The sequence below is a fragment of the Chaetura pelagica genome, unplaced genomic scaffold (genome assembly GCF_000747805.2).
Source record: "Chaetura pelagica isolate M959 unplaced genomic scaffold, ChaPel_1.0 scaffold71, whole genome shotgun sequence".
NCBI lineage: Eukaryota > Metazoa > Chordata > Aves > Apodiformes > Apodidae > Chaetura > Chaetura pelagica.
In genome coordinates this window covers 4483666-4500186 of record NW_009952435.1, presented here as the reverse complement: position 1 = coordinate 4500186, position 16521 = coordinate 4483666, and the positions used below count along the sequence as shown (strand labels likewise).

Genomic DNA, 16521 nt, shown 5'->3' with positions numbered 1-16521 from the left:
CACATACAGGAAAAAAAATAATCATTTTATTACAGCAATAAAAATAAATTTCTTTCTTTTCTATTCTGGGCCTTTAATAACCTGTATCACAGCCTGAGTCGTGAGTTAAATGCTGATACTGAGTTGTCCCATTTTGCTGCTTCACACCTATCATGCCACTCATTTTGTCACAGACAACAACTGTAAGATTTGTGGAATGTACTCATCCTAAATAAAATAAACTACACCCATCACTGTAACCAGCACTTCTATTTATAGCCATAAGTATTTACAAAATCAAAACATTTTACATGGTGTAGTAGAAAGTCAAAGAGAACTTGAAACATCAAGACAACACCTAAATGCTAGAGAAAAATAAAAGATTAGTTATGGTTTAGGATGTCTGAAAACATGGAAAATCATTTAAAAAGAAAAGAAAAAAAAGCGCCTCAGCTGTGTTTTGGAAAACCTCCCCCTGCAGGCCTTGCTCTAGATGAAGCAATTTCAGTAATCAGTTAATGAGACATAATAGTCAAATGAAGGTCTGTGCCACTGGTTAGAAACTCAACAGGAATCTGAAGTTAAGTAGAAAAAAATGCTTCGCATCAGGGGCTCAGCTGTGTTCATTGTTTTCTGGTAAAACCAAAATAGTATCATGATCTCTTCCTGCATCTCAGCAATCCTCAAGCATCAGAAGCACATATTTTCTAACAAATAAATGCTTATGACTTCTCTGCACAGCTTTCCTTCATTTAGACAACAATTTTCCACCTTTTTTCTAGGACTTTGAAGGCTGTGAAAGCCATTGAGCCTCGTTTGCAGTGGGCTGTGTCCAGCTAGCCTGAAATTTGTAGGAAACTCTGGAATCCCCCGTGCCACTCTTTGTTCAGAGGAAAAGTCCTAAAAGCCTTCCAGGTAGGACCCTAACAAAAGCACAGGTCACAACCTTCTGTCACTGATTCAGGAGGCAGGCTCTGCTCTGATGGTCTCTTAAGATGGTTGTCAGCTCTTCTGCTTGCTAGTTTTCCAACACAGGGGTAGTAACGTGAAAGTCCTAACTAGGGCCTGGTTATCTCCAGATGAATAAACACAGTGTTTTATGACGGATCCTAGTAATTCTTTTGTGATTTTCAATGATATAAAACAAAGCAAAACTATGAAAAAGAAGAAAACAGAGAGTCTAGTAAAGTGAGGTAAACACCTAACCCTAGATATTCACAACTTTATAAACCTCAGTCTTTGTAGCTAATTCCACACAGATTTGACAGAGCCATTCACTCAAATGCTAGTAAGAGGTGCCAGTGGAAGTTTCAGAGAAGCTTCTTTTTGCTAAGTCTGGCTGACATAGCTGATGGGACACCCACAGAGAGAGATAGGCATGTGCAAGTTCTATGCCACTCTGTATGTTCCCTGAGGTGATCCATTGTGTGATGGGAAAAAACTAGCTTTACTTTAAAAAGAAAAACAAAACAAAACATGGAAGAATTTGTTTAAATGTCTAATTTTTAAGAAACAGCATGCTAGAACATAGATTCAGTGTTCAATTTGGACAAGGGCAGAAAACCTTAGGTGGTGCCCTCAGGGAAGCATTTAAAATGTCATGTTAACAGAACTGAAGTTCCCCTTAGGTGCTCTGTGCCATCATGGTAGAGGGAAGATGTTTTGAGCAAAGCAAACCTGCTGGTGGTCAGGGCTAGCATTTTCAAGTACATTGCAGCAGCTACATATCCTTAACCCGAACTTCAGCCTTTCTTAGTTAGTAGTCTTTATCAACTTCAGGGACATTAGCTTGGGTTTCACTCTCCATGAAAACAATTTTAACACAAAGCAGATTTGGGTCTTTATTCGTTTTGAACCACAAGCAAAAAAGCAATATATTTAGCTTGGAAGAAGGTTGCCAAATGGATGAGAAAGGCCTGCAAGTTTTCCTTTTGGTTGCCCTCAGTATTTACAGTCCACTTTTCCCAGTTCAAAACACAAAGTCTGCTCTCAATTAGCCTGGCATAAATCAGAGCAAGTCCATTGACTTCAGACAGCTTTTCTAGATATAGAGCATTGTGAGACAGAACAGAATTTGGCCAATATTGTCTTTTTTTTTTTGTTCCACAGGCACCATGGATTTTTCTCTTTTGGGAAGACTTATCGGTTGACACAAAGCAGATGACTGTGGACAACCTGTTTGATGTGGTAAACAAAAGCAAAGCAACTGCCAAACCAGCTGACAGAGTTAGAAAGAAAAGAAACATGAACACTGTGGGAAGGAAAATGCTGAGGAAGAACTTGAACCTTCTACTGATTTTGGTAGTGAAGTCCAAAAATAACCAAGAATATTGCCCAAAACAAAATTTAGTACAGCGTAAGTGGGTGACTTTAATCTCTAACCATGTCCATTGGAAGCAATGCCACTGGACTTGATGGTGCTAATCCACTGTAAAACAAGACCTAGAGATCTGCAACCACACACAAAGTTTAGATATCAGCAGAAGCAAGTTTTATCATATTATTGTTATGTTTCCTTTGGTAGAGAAAATGTAGTGAAGGAATAGAGACTGAAACCCATTTTTGAGACTGTTTTTCAGAAAATACAGCATTGCAAAAACTTATTGTGAACTTTTTCCTTCCTTTTGAGGGTTTAGGATTCTGAACCAAAAGAAGGTAATCATCAGAAGGCATGTTTTTTGAACAAGAGTTGCTTTCAGCTTAGAGAGGTTATAAGTAACTTTTATCATTTTGAACAGATTCTTCTCTACAACATTAATGATGGGGGCAGAAGGGAGACAACAAGCATTTATTTTGACAAAAAACAGATGATGCCTGCATCATATTTTAATGTATGATTTTAAAATTTAATTAAAAAATTCAGCAAGGCCTAAATGTATGATGCTCCGTAAACATAATTTAAACAAATAAATATGTGCATTGGAGACCACGTACTCAAATTTGAAAACTTAATTCCAGGAGGAACAATGCAGAGAGAAAAACCTCTTTCCACTTAAGGTCAACTCAAACTTTACAAATGTGTTAAAAGCTTGCACAAGTCATCCAGTGTCAATATTTTTCTGTTTAAGTGTTAATGAAAAGAAGCCATTTACTAGATTTTTTTTGTCCCAGTTTAGCTATCAGGTGTAGAGATACTGTTGCATTCATATGTACTGCTTCAATGAAAGCTGAGACACTCAGGGATAGGATAAAAGAGGAAGGCTGGTTTTCCTCTTTCTGACACAACTACAGATTTGAGTTGATGATAAGACTAAAAATGCAAAAGACAGAATCAGCTTTTCTGAAACACCAGACACCCAGCAGGATTTATAGAAGAGCTGACAGTTGACTAGCTTCTTGTTATAGTAACTTTGAAAATTTCACTGGGCATAGAACTTCCATCTTCAGGTACTGAAACATATTCCATGGTCTTTAATGCTCAATGGGAACAAAATGAATTTGCTAACAAATAATACTTCCTATCTTTACTTGCTAAAAGGGCTGCAAAATGGGGGGGGGGAGGGGAAAGGGTGAGGAAAAGGCTTTTTATGTAACTAATATGCAAAATAAAGATCAGTGTTGCACAACTTCATAATTCTATGCCTCTTTCCTTAGAGAGACAGGTGAGCAAGCTAGAAACTCTGAATTGATTTGAAGAGGATTTAATTATTTTCCTAGAGAAGACTACAAGGACAACTGCAACATGAATTTAAATTTGACTGCTTAAAAGGAGATTCCTTTCTTGAATATAAACTTAAATTATGTTTCAAGTTTTGTCAGCTTCAATAAGGATACAGAACAGAACTGGATAACTTTTTTCAGAAAAGGAAGATAATTATTGAAATTACTCTATGTTATTAAAAAATATTTCAAAGAACTTATGAAACTAGTCTGCCATGTTTCTACTGCACCAATACTAAAATTAGCTCAGACACAAATTCATCAGGAAATACTGAAGCCTGCAAAATTAAGCTTGTAAGAAAACATTAATAGTGAGAAACCGTATTGATAGCAGTTGTTATTCTGCAGGACTTGTATTTATTTAACTACAGTAAGAGTAGAGTTGAAGCACTGCCTTATTTCTGATGTAAATTAATCTACCTAACACGTCAAGGCTATCTGCTGCACATTCATGAGTACAGATTCTCAATCACACTGGTGAGTCATGAAGCAGGGCTCAAGATCATGCACAACACTTCCCATGCAGAGCAGCTGCAGCCCCCACTGTACTCACACTGAAGATGCTTTAAACTCAGCCTCATATGCACTGTCATCCATGTCATCAGCCTGTAAGATCAGGGGGGTCTCTGCCTCCAGCTCACTAGAGGCCCAGCAATAGAGGGGGATGGAAAAGAATCATGAACGTGTTGCCAAATGCAAGAAGAAAAATAATCCATTATGCAGTATATAACATGCAACTACTTTTAAAAAAGTTTCTGGAGTCTTTCATATTGCCTGAAGCCATTAAGCTTTAGTCAACTCAGTTTGCTTTGTTGCTTTACATGTAACACAGGATTTAAAGACTCTAAATTCATATCCAGCACTAACCAATAGAAACGCCCAAAGAACTTCCCAAACTTTACAATCAAGGCAACATATGCTCTTCACGGAGCATGCTCCAGTTTTGCAAATTGTACTTTGAGACATGGGATGACATATGAGTCCAGCTTTAGCTATCAGCAGCATATGCATCTTCACCTGAGCTAGTCAGCCAGATTCCCTTTATGGTCAAGAGAGAAGCAGCAATTTTCAGAGCATGATTCATCTTGGTTGAACTTTCAGGCATGTAGAATACATTAGATAACCAAAGGCCTAGCAGTGCTTGCTGCACTGCATTGACATCAAAGGGAAGCAAGCTAATCAGACATCTGACTTAGCAAAATTAATTCCAGCCCTCTTGTGAGGTAGTCAGACATGCTGAGGATCTGCAGCTCCCTTTTTTTTCTGAGCAGGCATACCCCAAGCCAACCATGATGGGACTGGCAATGCCAATAGCTTTGACTGACTCTAATGTTACAGACTGCTGCTCAACTAGTCATTACTGACACTCACTAATTATGAAACATTAGATACATTCACTACTACAGTGTAGTCTCAAAGGAAAATATTTATGCTGGAAGGCTAATAGCAAAGGGGAAAAATATGATAATGAACTGTTGTGTACACTGGACAAGGCAGGCTTCATTAATGTGACTAAGCCATTGTTAAAATCTTCTATAATGTCATTATATCTGTCAATGGATGAGATTGACCTTGGTTAATTCCCCTATCAAATGCTCTACCTCATACGGTTTGGGTTAATTTACTTAGGTAGATGGTGCCAAAGAGCTTATCTATGTTGATAAACATGTCACCTACAAATCCATTTATTTTTGTTTTTGGTAGGGGTTTTTTGTTTTAACTTTAAAAATGCTTTATTTTTCTTTTTTAATTAAATGGAAATATGAAAAAAAAGTAAACAGAAGTCTGGCAGATTAATAAGGTGCAAGGAACACAAGGAAAAGAAAGAGGGGAAAAGAAAGGCATATCCCCCATCTCATGTCCTTACCTCTCACTGAGATCTTCAACACGCATGAAGCTTGAGTTTGACTGACCACAGGGACTGACAGGGGCTGATAAAGTGCTTTTGCTGTTCTGCACCGAGTGCCTGCGGCTCCGCCGGCGCTCCAGTCCCCTCCTCTCACTGGCACCGAGACTGGCCCTTCTCCGGTCCTTGCGCCCACTGGGCGGGGGGTCAGCACTCTCATCTCCATCCTCATGTCTCAGTGTCATCTGGGGAAGAAAGGAAGCAAGGCGAGGCTTCTGAGACAGTTCCTTTAGGTACCAAAGTTCTTAACACTTAGGCTTTAAAAATTAACCGATCTCAACCTGATTAACTCCTATTAACATGACCATTTCTATGCAGTAGCAGCTCTCATAATGGAATTACACACTGATGCCTTGTATAGGACACTCCAGGATCTGCAACAACACATTTATGTATTTCCTGGTTGTTTTCTTTTTGTGTTGCTTTGGGTTTTTTTTAAATGTAGGACTTACTTTTCAAGGATAATTAGTAGTGTTGGACACCTAGCTTGCTTTATTTCCTTCAAAGTACTTAGGCAATGTCTTTTGACTCTAATGAAATCAACTCAAAAAACTCTCATGCATTGACTGATTGAACATTTCCTTGTGTTCAGATATGACACTTGTAATGATCATCTACTACTTTAGAAAGTATTTTAGAATACTGCCATCATTTCTTCCCAGCAAAGGAAGAGATCAGCAGATGGATATATAACTGCTTTCCTCTTAAAAATGCCAATTGTTACAGCTCTCCCTGCAAAGTAAACAGGAAAAAAAATCTACCAAACAAAACTGTTTCTGTGAACCAGTACCACAACAGATTAAAAGAAAAAAATGCAGACCACACATCTCCTCTAAGCCTCGCAATTTTTAGGTCAGCATAATGACTTTCATGTATGCCTTTCAGTGGAAAATCCAGTATTTCCTGCTAGTTCAGAAGCACTGTCTATACAGAGGAATATACATATAACATCAGAAAAGGATAATGCTGAGATCAGCAATACGACAGTGACATCTGACAGAAACTTCAGACACTGGTTGGGAGCTCATCAGTTGGACACAGCAGAGGAGTAAAGTTCAGGTGCAACCCCTACTATATTGAACTACAAGCTGCTGTTGACATGCCAGTGCGACTTACTGCTAACAGAAACACAGCAAGTGCTACCTTAGCGTATGTTAGGAGTGATACCACTGGCAGAAACAACAAAGTCACTGGTGGATCTCACATGAAATGCAGCATAACATTCAAGTAATCTTTATATGAGAAATATCCACTCAAATAGGCAGAGGTACAGAAGAGGGTGATGTGGGTGATAAGAAGAATGCATGCCTTGATTCTATTAGTCTTGTTATTCTGATAATTCTAACCAGAAGTGACTTTAACAGAACAAAGGCAGGGGGAAGCGTGATACTGCTGCTTAGGGTGTAAAATTTGTTTAAGTGGGAAAAGGAGATTTTTTCAGGTATAGAATAACACTGAAAGAAAAAAGAATGTGCATAGGCATGTCTAAATTTAGTCTGGTCATTAAAAGAAAGCTGGTACCCAACTAATACAACTACTAATTTTGCAATCAAGTCTTTCAGGAGGCACAGAGTGTGCAAAAAACCCTGCTTTTAAGATTAATGATCGTCTTGTAAAAAGGATTTTATGAGCTGATGCCTCTGACAAGAGAAGAAGACAGACAAACATGGAGCCCTCTTATTCTTACATTCTTATTCTGGCCTGACTCTTCCTGCAAAATGCTGTATATTAAACTTTTCTACAGTTAGCAAAGTGACATGACTGTATATCTAATAAAGCAAATGGACAATCAAATCTATCAAATCCTTTGCTTGACTTAGATGGAGATAAAATAATTTCACTTCATTGCACCAGAACATGAAATCACATTTATATTACATTGACTTTAGCCTAAACCTCCCTGTTCTAACATTTCCTAAAGTCTGAAAAGAAGTTAATTATTAAGAAACTGTCTATCCTACCCTTATACATAAATACTTCAGAAGTAGTTAAGTTATACCTAGGTTGTGAATGTGAAGTCACTCACTACTCCATTGCTGCAAATTGTATAGGATCTGCTCCAGTGTAAACTCATAAACAAGAACTTGCTGGGTACTCAGCTGCAGAACAAGTGCTATTTGTAAAGCTGAGCTCAGCCAAAACTTTTTGATGAGCTGAATACTTCTGCATGTGGAAATAACTTCTACTTACTTCAGGATGTGTAACTGACAAAGTTTTAATTGCAGGCAGAATTGCCTCTAAGGAGGTGAATAAATGTCCTGGTTTGCCTTGGAGTATGCCCCAATTTTGGTATGAAATGCATTTGCACTAAGCGCAACCGTAGGAGGTCATGTATACGAATGTGTAGAATACTTCTAGCAACCAGATGTTTTTCTTTCAAAATAAAACAGATAACCAAATTTCACCTAGGTTACATTCCCCCTCCTCTTGGCTTTGAAGTCTGCACAAGCTGTAAGATGCATAAAACAGGGCATGTTATGTTACCTCATAAATGTTAAATTGCTCAACTAAGTCCAAGTCAGTTCCTTTCTTGTTCAAGTGTCTCTGTGAAATAGCTTCAATGCCGAGCTCTTCCAGACAGTCCACCACGTCGTAGAAAGAGTCTTGATCTGGCAACCCTGACAGTGTCTAAGAATCAAAGGAAAAACATTTAAATCTGTTTGTTTTGAAAAGAATTAAACAAAGGTTTTAAAAAGCGGGTGGCAAGTGGTGCTATGTATGATTTCAATAAAGTAAAACCCATGATGTGGGATTAGAGACACCGCTAGAAAATATAAAACAAGTGGCACAGCTTTTAACAAACAACTCTGTGCACTGTGTAGAAAGATGAATAATTGGCAAAACAAATCAATGTTGTTACTTCATACAAAAAAGTATGGAAAATGTGGGTCTTTAAAATACACAGTTGGATTCCTCCTGGCTTCAGTCAAGTACAGATTTAAACAACAGAGAATATTAAAGCATCAAACACAGGGATAAAAGCAAAGAGAGAGAAAAAAACGGTTTAGCTTAAAACAGTAAAGCTGATTTCCTACTGATTCCTAAGTTTGGCTTTAAGAAGAAAAAGTCCAGTGCACAGCTGTGTGATGTCATGACAGCAGGAAACATCCTGCACCATGTGCCTACTGTCCTCCACACCTGCAGCAGAGGTCATCCTCCTGACACACGTATTGCTTTGTATTACAGAGATATCGACAACCTTCCTCCCTTCCTCCCCTTCAACTTGAAAAGTCTTATTGAAGGACACCAAGTCCTATAAAATGTTACAAGAGTAACTAGTCCCTGATTATGGGGTAAATTGTTACCAGTGACAGGGGAGAGGAGCTTTTGCACACTAGAAAATAAGGAATAGCAGTAATAACTACTATTGAAAATTAACTGTTTTGAGCTTCAAGCTTTCTATGGCACCTGCTCTATGTTCAAGAGAGACAACTTTTCTTACCATAGTCATTCCCCATCCCCCTACCCCCCCCCCTTTTTTTTTTTAATGAATTCAGAAAACAGAAAGGAAGGTGATCTTCTGCAGTATGCCATGCATACCACAGGATGCCACTGCAGTGTATGTAGCAAGAGGGATTGAATCAAGCCCCTTACAGCTTTCCCATGGAGTGATGCGTGGGAAGGAGGATACGGGCATTGCAAAATTTTGTTGAAAGAATACGTGAACTTAATCCATTAGAGTCCTGCAGACATTTAAAAAAACAACAGAAGGCACTAATATTCTGGTTTGCCATTGATTTTTCATGCTTTTTATGCATGACACAAAAAAAATGAGTTTAATTCTGCTCAAGTTGAACAGAAACTACTGAGAATACTGTGCAACCTACTTGCAGAGCAACACAAATCTCAATGCAAGAAGCTTATTCAGAGTCACTTTTGCAAAATACAGGAGAGTGCACACTGGAAGTAACACAGTTATTCCAGATTAGCTCACAAGAGAGATACTAATTTTCAAGTAGCTGCCACTCTACTCGTTAATTAGCTAAGTAATTTATCTATACTCCCAGAACAGGAGAGAAAGAGCAAGAGATGGAGACAGTACATGCAAAAACCCTCTCCAGAAAGATTATTCTGTCTTCTCATTCTCAGGATGGGATGAACTGTGCTCTGAGAAGACTGGTTTTCTGGAGACTGGCTTTTCCAAGTGCTCTGAGCAGCAGAGTGCAGAAGAGAGCTGCCTGCCACTCTGGGCTGCCTCCCTACACCAAGGAGCTTTACATTCAGGAAAAATTTATCTGAATTACGTGAATAGTAACAGCTGATCCATCCTGCCCTGTTAAGTCACCTCTTTCCTGTGAAATGAGGCACTGATAAATGTGCACCTCCAAGGTACTCGTTAACCATGAATTAATTATTTTTTTTTAAAGTAAGCATGACACATAAATGTCTTCTTCAGTCATTACAGGACTATTATCTGGTATTTGGTGAGGTCCACCGCAACAGGAATACTTAGCACAAACACTAATGAAGTGTTAGGATGATACATTCAGGGTTATATGTTCAGGCTCTAGTTAAGAATGTCTTTGTCCAGAACACCATTTAAGCCTGTATAAAATCCACCAAAGACCATGGAACTAAATTTCACCAAACAGTGATGAAGACAGATACCATGTGCATTTCGTTCTTTCCTAAACCGACACCTAGCACTGAGTAGAAATCTGATGATTCAGCAGATGAAGCTATCACACTGTAAATTCAATGTCACTTTAACACAGATACAGAAATACTACTACAGCAAACAGTGTCTATTGGGCTTTATCTTACTTATGAAAGAAGAAGCTACAATGACCTGAGTCAGGCATCAAAAGATGTGATGTCTTATGTGCAAAACACGGGACAGTCAGGTCTCCTGCACAGATCTTGACTATTTACTTCTTAAAATACCAGGGTCCTAATGTTAGTATGAGGATCACCTTCCTTCAAGTAATGGGTTTTTTCTTTTAAATCTGAGCACAGGCAGGCTGTAGACAAGGAAAACAGCAGCATAAGGTAGTATTTACTGGCAACCTTGCTTTTGTCAGCAGTATTTTATTGGTTAATATAATTTTAAATCTTGCAGCAGCGGAAATCCAATTTTCACTGCATGCTAGTGGCCAGAACTGGGCAACTGAACTCCCAAGTATAGACATAAAATATTTTTCCTTTGCACGGTTTGACATTAAACTCACAGATCTATTTTCAGAGCCTAATGCGTATCAAATTAAATTTCTAACATTATAAAATGGAATGCTAAGTTCACCACTGGTGTCACAACAAGGTCAGTTCAATCTAGCTGAGGAGGAAGACTTTTGTAGTAACTAACACAAGGGACATGAAGTGCTTGCACAAATGACTGATTAATTCTGGCTTGTGATATTAGGAAATATCACAAAAGTGGGCCCACATTTTCCTGGTAGCTTTAAAAGGAAACAAAAGCCACAACCAGTAGAGCAGCAGTCATACATTAGGCAGGTCCTTCCAAGGTCCTTCCTCCTTCCTGAGTATCTGGTTAAGTTCAAAGTGATACTCCCATATAAAAAATACACATTCAAGTCCCAAATGTTTCCTCCTGCTCTGAAGACTGAAACTCACAAAATGAAAACCTTTCTAGAGAATTAAAACTTAGCCACTTGGAGAAGCACCTTTAAACCATACACTGGGGTTTACTTGATGAATTTTGTTACATCACCACTAGCCTTGACTAAAACTGGGATTTCAAATCTGAAACTCTTCAGAACTCAGGTGTGCAAAGGAAACATGAACATGAAGACTTATTCCTATGCCTCTATCCAGTTTCGGTTACAGGAAGCATCCCTGAATTAAGATTTTTGTTTGTTTTGTGATTTTCCAAGTTTCTTTCCCAAGTCCCTATGGGAAGGCCTCTGCAGCTTTGAGTTCCCTCTCAAGAGGCTGCTTTTGGAATAGCAAACTAAACTAAAAACAAAACTCCAGGCCAAGAGGCAATGGACTCAAACTCAGGCATAGGAAGTTCCACCTCAACATGAGGAAGAACTTCTCTACTGTGAGAGTGACAGAGCACTGGAACAGGCTCCCCAGAGAGATTGTGGAGTCTCCTTCTCTGGAGACTTTCAAGACCTGCCTGGATGCCTTTCTGAGTGATCTGCCCTAAGTTGTGTTTTATTTTGTTTGTTTGTTTGCTTTTTGTTCATTTGTTTTGGGTTTTTTTTGTGGGGTGTTTTTGTGTGTGGGTTTTTTTTGTTTGTTTGGTTGGTTGGTTTTGGTATTGTTTTTTTGGTCCTGTTCTGGCAAGGGGGTTGGGCTTGATGATCTTTGGATCATCCCTTCCAACCCCTAATATTCTGCGATTTTGTGGTATATCTTCTTAACATTTTAACCAAAGTGTAAAGAATACGTTTTACCTACCACTAACTTGAATGGTCCCTGTGGAAAGAAATGCAAGAAAACTAATGGAGTTGCATTGGTCGTTAAAAAAAGAAAGAGTTTGAGGGGAATGTAACAGCCAAATGTTTTCCTAGATGATAAAACCTATTAGGCTGAATGGGTAATTCACAACATTCTTGTCACTAGATATCCTCAGCTATGTTTCTAAACAAAATCTGACATAATTTAGTGCTAGGCAATGCATGGCACAGCTAGGCTCTCTTTATTTGCAGTTTTCAAAATGTGTAGTCCTGGATGACAATACCCAGTAAAACTAGTAAGTATGGTGCCTTCTGTCATTTACAAAGCAATCATGTTATAAAGCAGTGGAGCAGGGAGGGCACAGACAACGGAAAGTCCACCTAGTGTGCAATGCTTCACATCCAAGTAATTCAAGAGTACCACTCTGGCTACTAAGCATCTAACAGCCTGAGCTTCACTACAGGGCTCACGCACTAGATAGACATTAGCTAAATCTTATATACTACAGAGAAAAACACTACATGGTAAATAATGGGATAGGAAGAAGCATCTTTCATGTAGATGTTTTCCCAGTAACCACAACTTCTAAAACATCCGGTTTGTCCTATGTCAGACACAGGATGTGAGATGATCATTGTTTCAGTGTGGCAGTTGTGGTGCTCTTAAGGCAGGTCACTGGAAAATGATGTGCCAGCTGTGGATATAATACCACACTGGCCTGAAACAGCACTTTTTCAACTACAGGTGATGGAGTGCTGGTGGGTGGCATTCTGTGCTCCAACTGGTAACCACTGGAAGCTGGTGCTTAAATTCTAGTCTTACACTGTACTTGCTAAAAAAAACATTCAGTGATTAATCTGACTATACCAAAATGTATTAATTTTGATACACTTCATAACTATTTTCTCTACCTTTATTTTTTTTTTTAATGTATTGTATGATATATGAAAGAAAAATCAATATCAAATGAAGGTAAAAAGAAAATCAACAGCAACCTTACAACTACAGAGCTTCCAGTGTTATGTCAATAATGAAGAGGCTTTATAAAAAGCAAGTATAAATTTAATTGAATGCAACACAGAATTTTCTTTCTGCATTTGATGAGTGGGGTTTTTTATATATATATAAAAGAATTACAAAGACTTTAATCTATCTGGACCTTAGTAATAAAAATAAGTAGAGATTAGAACAAGATTATAGGAACTAACCAAAGGGAGATAACAAAGGTTATACCAGAACTATACATAAATGGAAGTATCTGCCTTGGGATTAATCTCATTTAAGAGATTCATTAATGCCTAAACCTCCCCAAATTAAGACAGTTAATGAAAGATTAGCACAAGTAAATTGGTTAAGCATCAACAGAAGAGAATGAGAGCATAAAAGGACAGGAGCAATTCTTATGTCTGGGCAGATGTGTTTTCTGCTTCTTAGCAGGAAGGAAAACAGTCTGTAAACGTATACATGGAGAAAGAGGAGTAGAAATACGCTTCCTTAAGACAAATTCCTTGTGAGACTCTGTCTGCACTTAAAACTTCAACATTTCCTCGCATAGAGAAGCTGAAACCATCTGTGCCTTCTCTGTATTCTCTGCGGGGGAAAAAATTACAACTGTGACATGCTGCTTGCTGTTTTCTCTATAATCATGAAAAAAATCCCATTAAAAATATCATAAAGCTGTCCATAAGCCAGATCATAATTAGAAGTGTGGCATTGTGGGATTCCTCTCTTCCTTGATCTTTATAACTGTCTTGCTCCTTTGACTGCAAGATGCATTTTCTTTTTGTGTGTTTTTAAAGAACTGCCTCCTCCTAAAAACAGATTTAAATGTATTGAAAAACTCAGACTAAAGGAATCAATGATAGAATAATAGAAGAGTCAACAGAGAACAATTTTTTTTAAGAAATCAAACACTAGGTAGATTACAACTGCGCAGATGATGAAGAGAATTATCTCAGAATCAGTACACAAAACAATGAGGTATAAAACTGAGATGTTACAAACTAGTCACCTAGCAGTGCATAGCAGTTACAGACAGAAGCATATAAAGCTGGTGATGCCTTTCTGACAGAGTACATCAGTAAGATAAGGTGGTCTTCCTAAGTTAAGGGCTCTTTACTACCATGTCAGAAGGTGCAAGGGCAGCTCTCATGAAAAGTACAGTAACATGAGTGACGTCACCAGGAGAGGTTTGTCCCTCTTGGGCATCTTTGCCTGAAATTTAAACTAATACATTTCTAACTTTTAGGGACCATTCACTTTCTCCCTCCTCATAGCACAAGAGAGTACTTTGGAAAATAATTGATTTTACTGCAAAACTACTAGTTGTAATACAAGTAATCAGAAAATATAAAGAAGAAAAAAATGTAACCTCATTTTTTTAAGTAAAAACACTCTTACGAGCACTCAGACCTGTTAAATTAATAATATTTGATTTGCAGTAAAAAATAAATAAATTAAACAATCTGAACTAGAAAACTGTGCACAATGCAAGCCTTTGTGAGCATATGTTCTTTTCACAAGCACTTGCTTTTCCTTCTCCCCTTGGATAATGGGTTGAGCTAGTTTGTTGAGTTTTGTTCTGCACTGCATTGTCAGCAATGGGAGAGGAACCATGTCAGAACACATTTCTGCACAGCATCTTGCAAAATAGCAATTCTTCACCCAACTGCTGCCTTTGCGTGACTGCAAGACAAGTAATAAGAGTGTTCTGACTGATTACAGCTTGTCCTGCAACTTCTCTGGGACAGGTGTTCTTTGCCATAAATGGTCTCCTTCTCAACATGGAAGATCATTGTACGCTTGAAAATACTAACATTATCTCCACTGGTTATGCTAAGAAAGTAAACAAACCTTGTTAACCAACGTCATTGCGTAAACCAGTAGTTCGGTATCAACCCCATCCTTCTCCTCCAGGATCTCCATGATGTTGGACCACAGCTTGGCTCCTAGAGGAAAAGCAGAAACCATTGGTGACGGTTATCAAAATGGAAAGCTATAGCATCAGCATCTATCCAAAAGGAAGCACAAGGTGGAATGATGTGGCCAAGTGGAAAATCAAGTGGAAAAATGGTTGTCTCCAGCTTCCTCTCCAGTCTTCCCTGCTTCACAGACAGTGGAACTAATGCAGTCAGTGAAAGCTATGGTGCTAATGCAAGGACCTGAAATATGTCAGGTGGACTTTCCCCAGAGGTATGAAATTCTCTTCCTTGGTGATGAAGGAAGTTTTGTTAGCCCAGTTTGACTGACAGTAAACTTCTAAAATAAGGCAAGAGGCATTTCACCCCACCCATCATAGGTTCACATAGGCTTAGATAAATCTTCAATAAAAATCCACATGCTACTCTCTCTGTGCATTTAATGCTCACATTCCTGGTGACACTACTGAATTATGTGGCATTAAGGTAAGTCCTGCTAGTAAAACAGTGCAGCAGAGAAACAGTTTTCTCAAAATACAGGCTGTGTGACACAGAAAAAAGAAATTATCTATCAGGTGAAAATGTTTTTTTTGTTGTGATTCTTACCCTGATTATTTTAATAAGAATCCCCTCTACAGAACTTTTAAACACGTTACGTTCATTTTTCATTAAGGTCAAAATTTGTGCTTTTAGTTATGACGTATTTGCTTGATTTCCATGCTGGTTTGCATTTGCATGATTATTTGATGCCAAAACCCAAATGGCTTAGTGAGTTATTGTGCCAAAAACGTCAGACAGGCAACGTCAACTAGACTCAAAATAACCTCTGGTATGGAAGGTACCTTGTAAAACCATGCTATTTCATCTGGCTAAAAGGCAGATAGTTGCACTAACTAAAGAAAAAAAACCCAAACAACACCCCACATCACTATTTTACCTAGGAAAGTGAAGTAAATAATGAAAGGCTATATTTCAGTTTTTTGTTTGGGTTAAAGGTGAGGAGGATGAAGCAGAAAGCTAAACTTAATTTAGATACACTCAATTCAATTACACCAGCATAACAACAAGAGTCTGAATTTCAGAGGGAAGAATGCAGTGTTCCAACAGCCCACATCCCCTAAACACTATCAGAATGACTAGAGTTTGAGCATAATCAGGCAGTAGAAAGCAGGTGTTTCATCACAACCACCTGTTGCTGACTGATCAGTGATCCCAATGTTAAAGCTCTGCACTATTCTCACAGTGATAACAGGCCTCATTTATTTATGCAGCTATTTTATATATATATATCCAGCTACACAGACGTGAAATCTCTGCTAACCAAGGATCTCAATTTTCAAGGCAACGGCAGTGCTCTCTGTGGAAAAACCTGTCTATTAATGAACACACGGACAACAATATTTCTTCTGTTTTCCTCCTTTTTGAGACATTCTCTGATCTTTACTACTGAATAATAAATCTGAGCTTTCTTATCCTAAGCAAAATCAAAAGAAGAGAGGAAGATTCACTTTGGGCTTTCCAAATGTATTTATGTGCATTACTAATTAAATATTAATTCACATACATGGTTGTTATGAAAATACATCAGACACGTCTTTAGCAGATTCTCTGTGTTACCATACATTTTATGCAGTAAATGTTCAAAAGACATGTGGAACAAATTCACTCAGTTCACAAATGATATATGATCAGCAG

General features: G+C 38.2%; 1 protein-coding gene across 1 annotated transcript in view; it reads right to left on the bottom strand.

Moving 5' to 3' along the window:
- FHOD3 (formin homology 2 domain containing 3) overlaps nt 1-16521 on the bottom strand; it is a 341206-nt gene that overhangs the window by 105095 nt on the left and 219590 nt on the right. Inside the window, exons 7-9 of the mRNA XM_010008354.1 lie at nt 14762-14856; nt 8030-8173; nt 5507-5730 (exon numbers count right to left, since the gene is read on the bottom strand). Coding sequence (XP_010006656.1) covers nt 5507-5730; nt 8030-8173; nt 14762-14856 — 463 coding nt within the window. The remainder of the gene's footprint in view (nt 1-5506; nt 5731-8029; nt 8174-14761; nt 14857-16521) is intronic.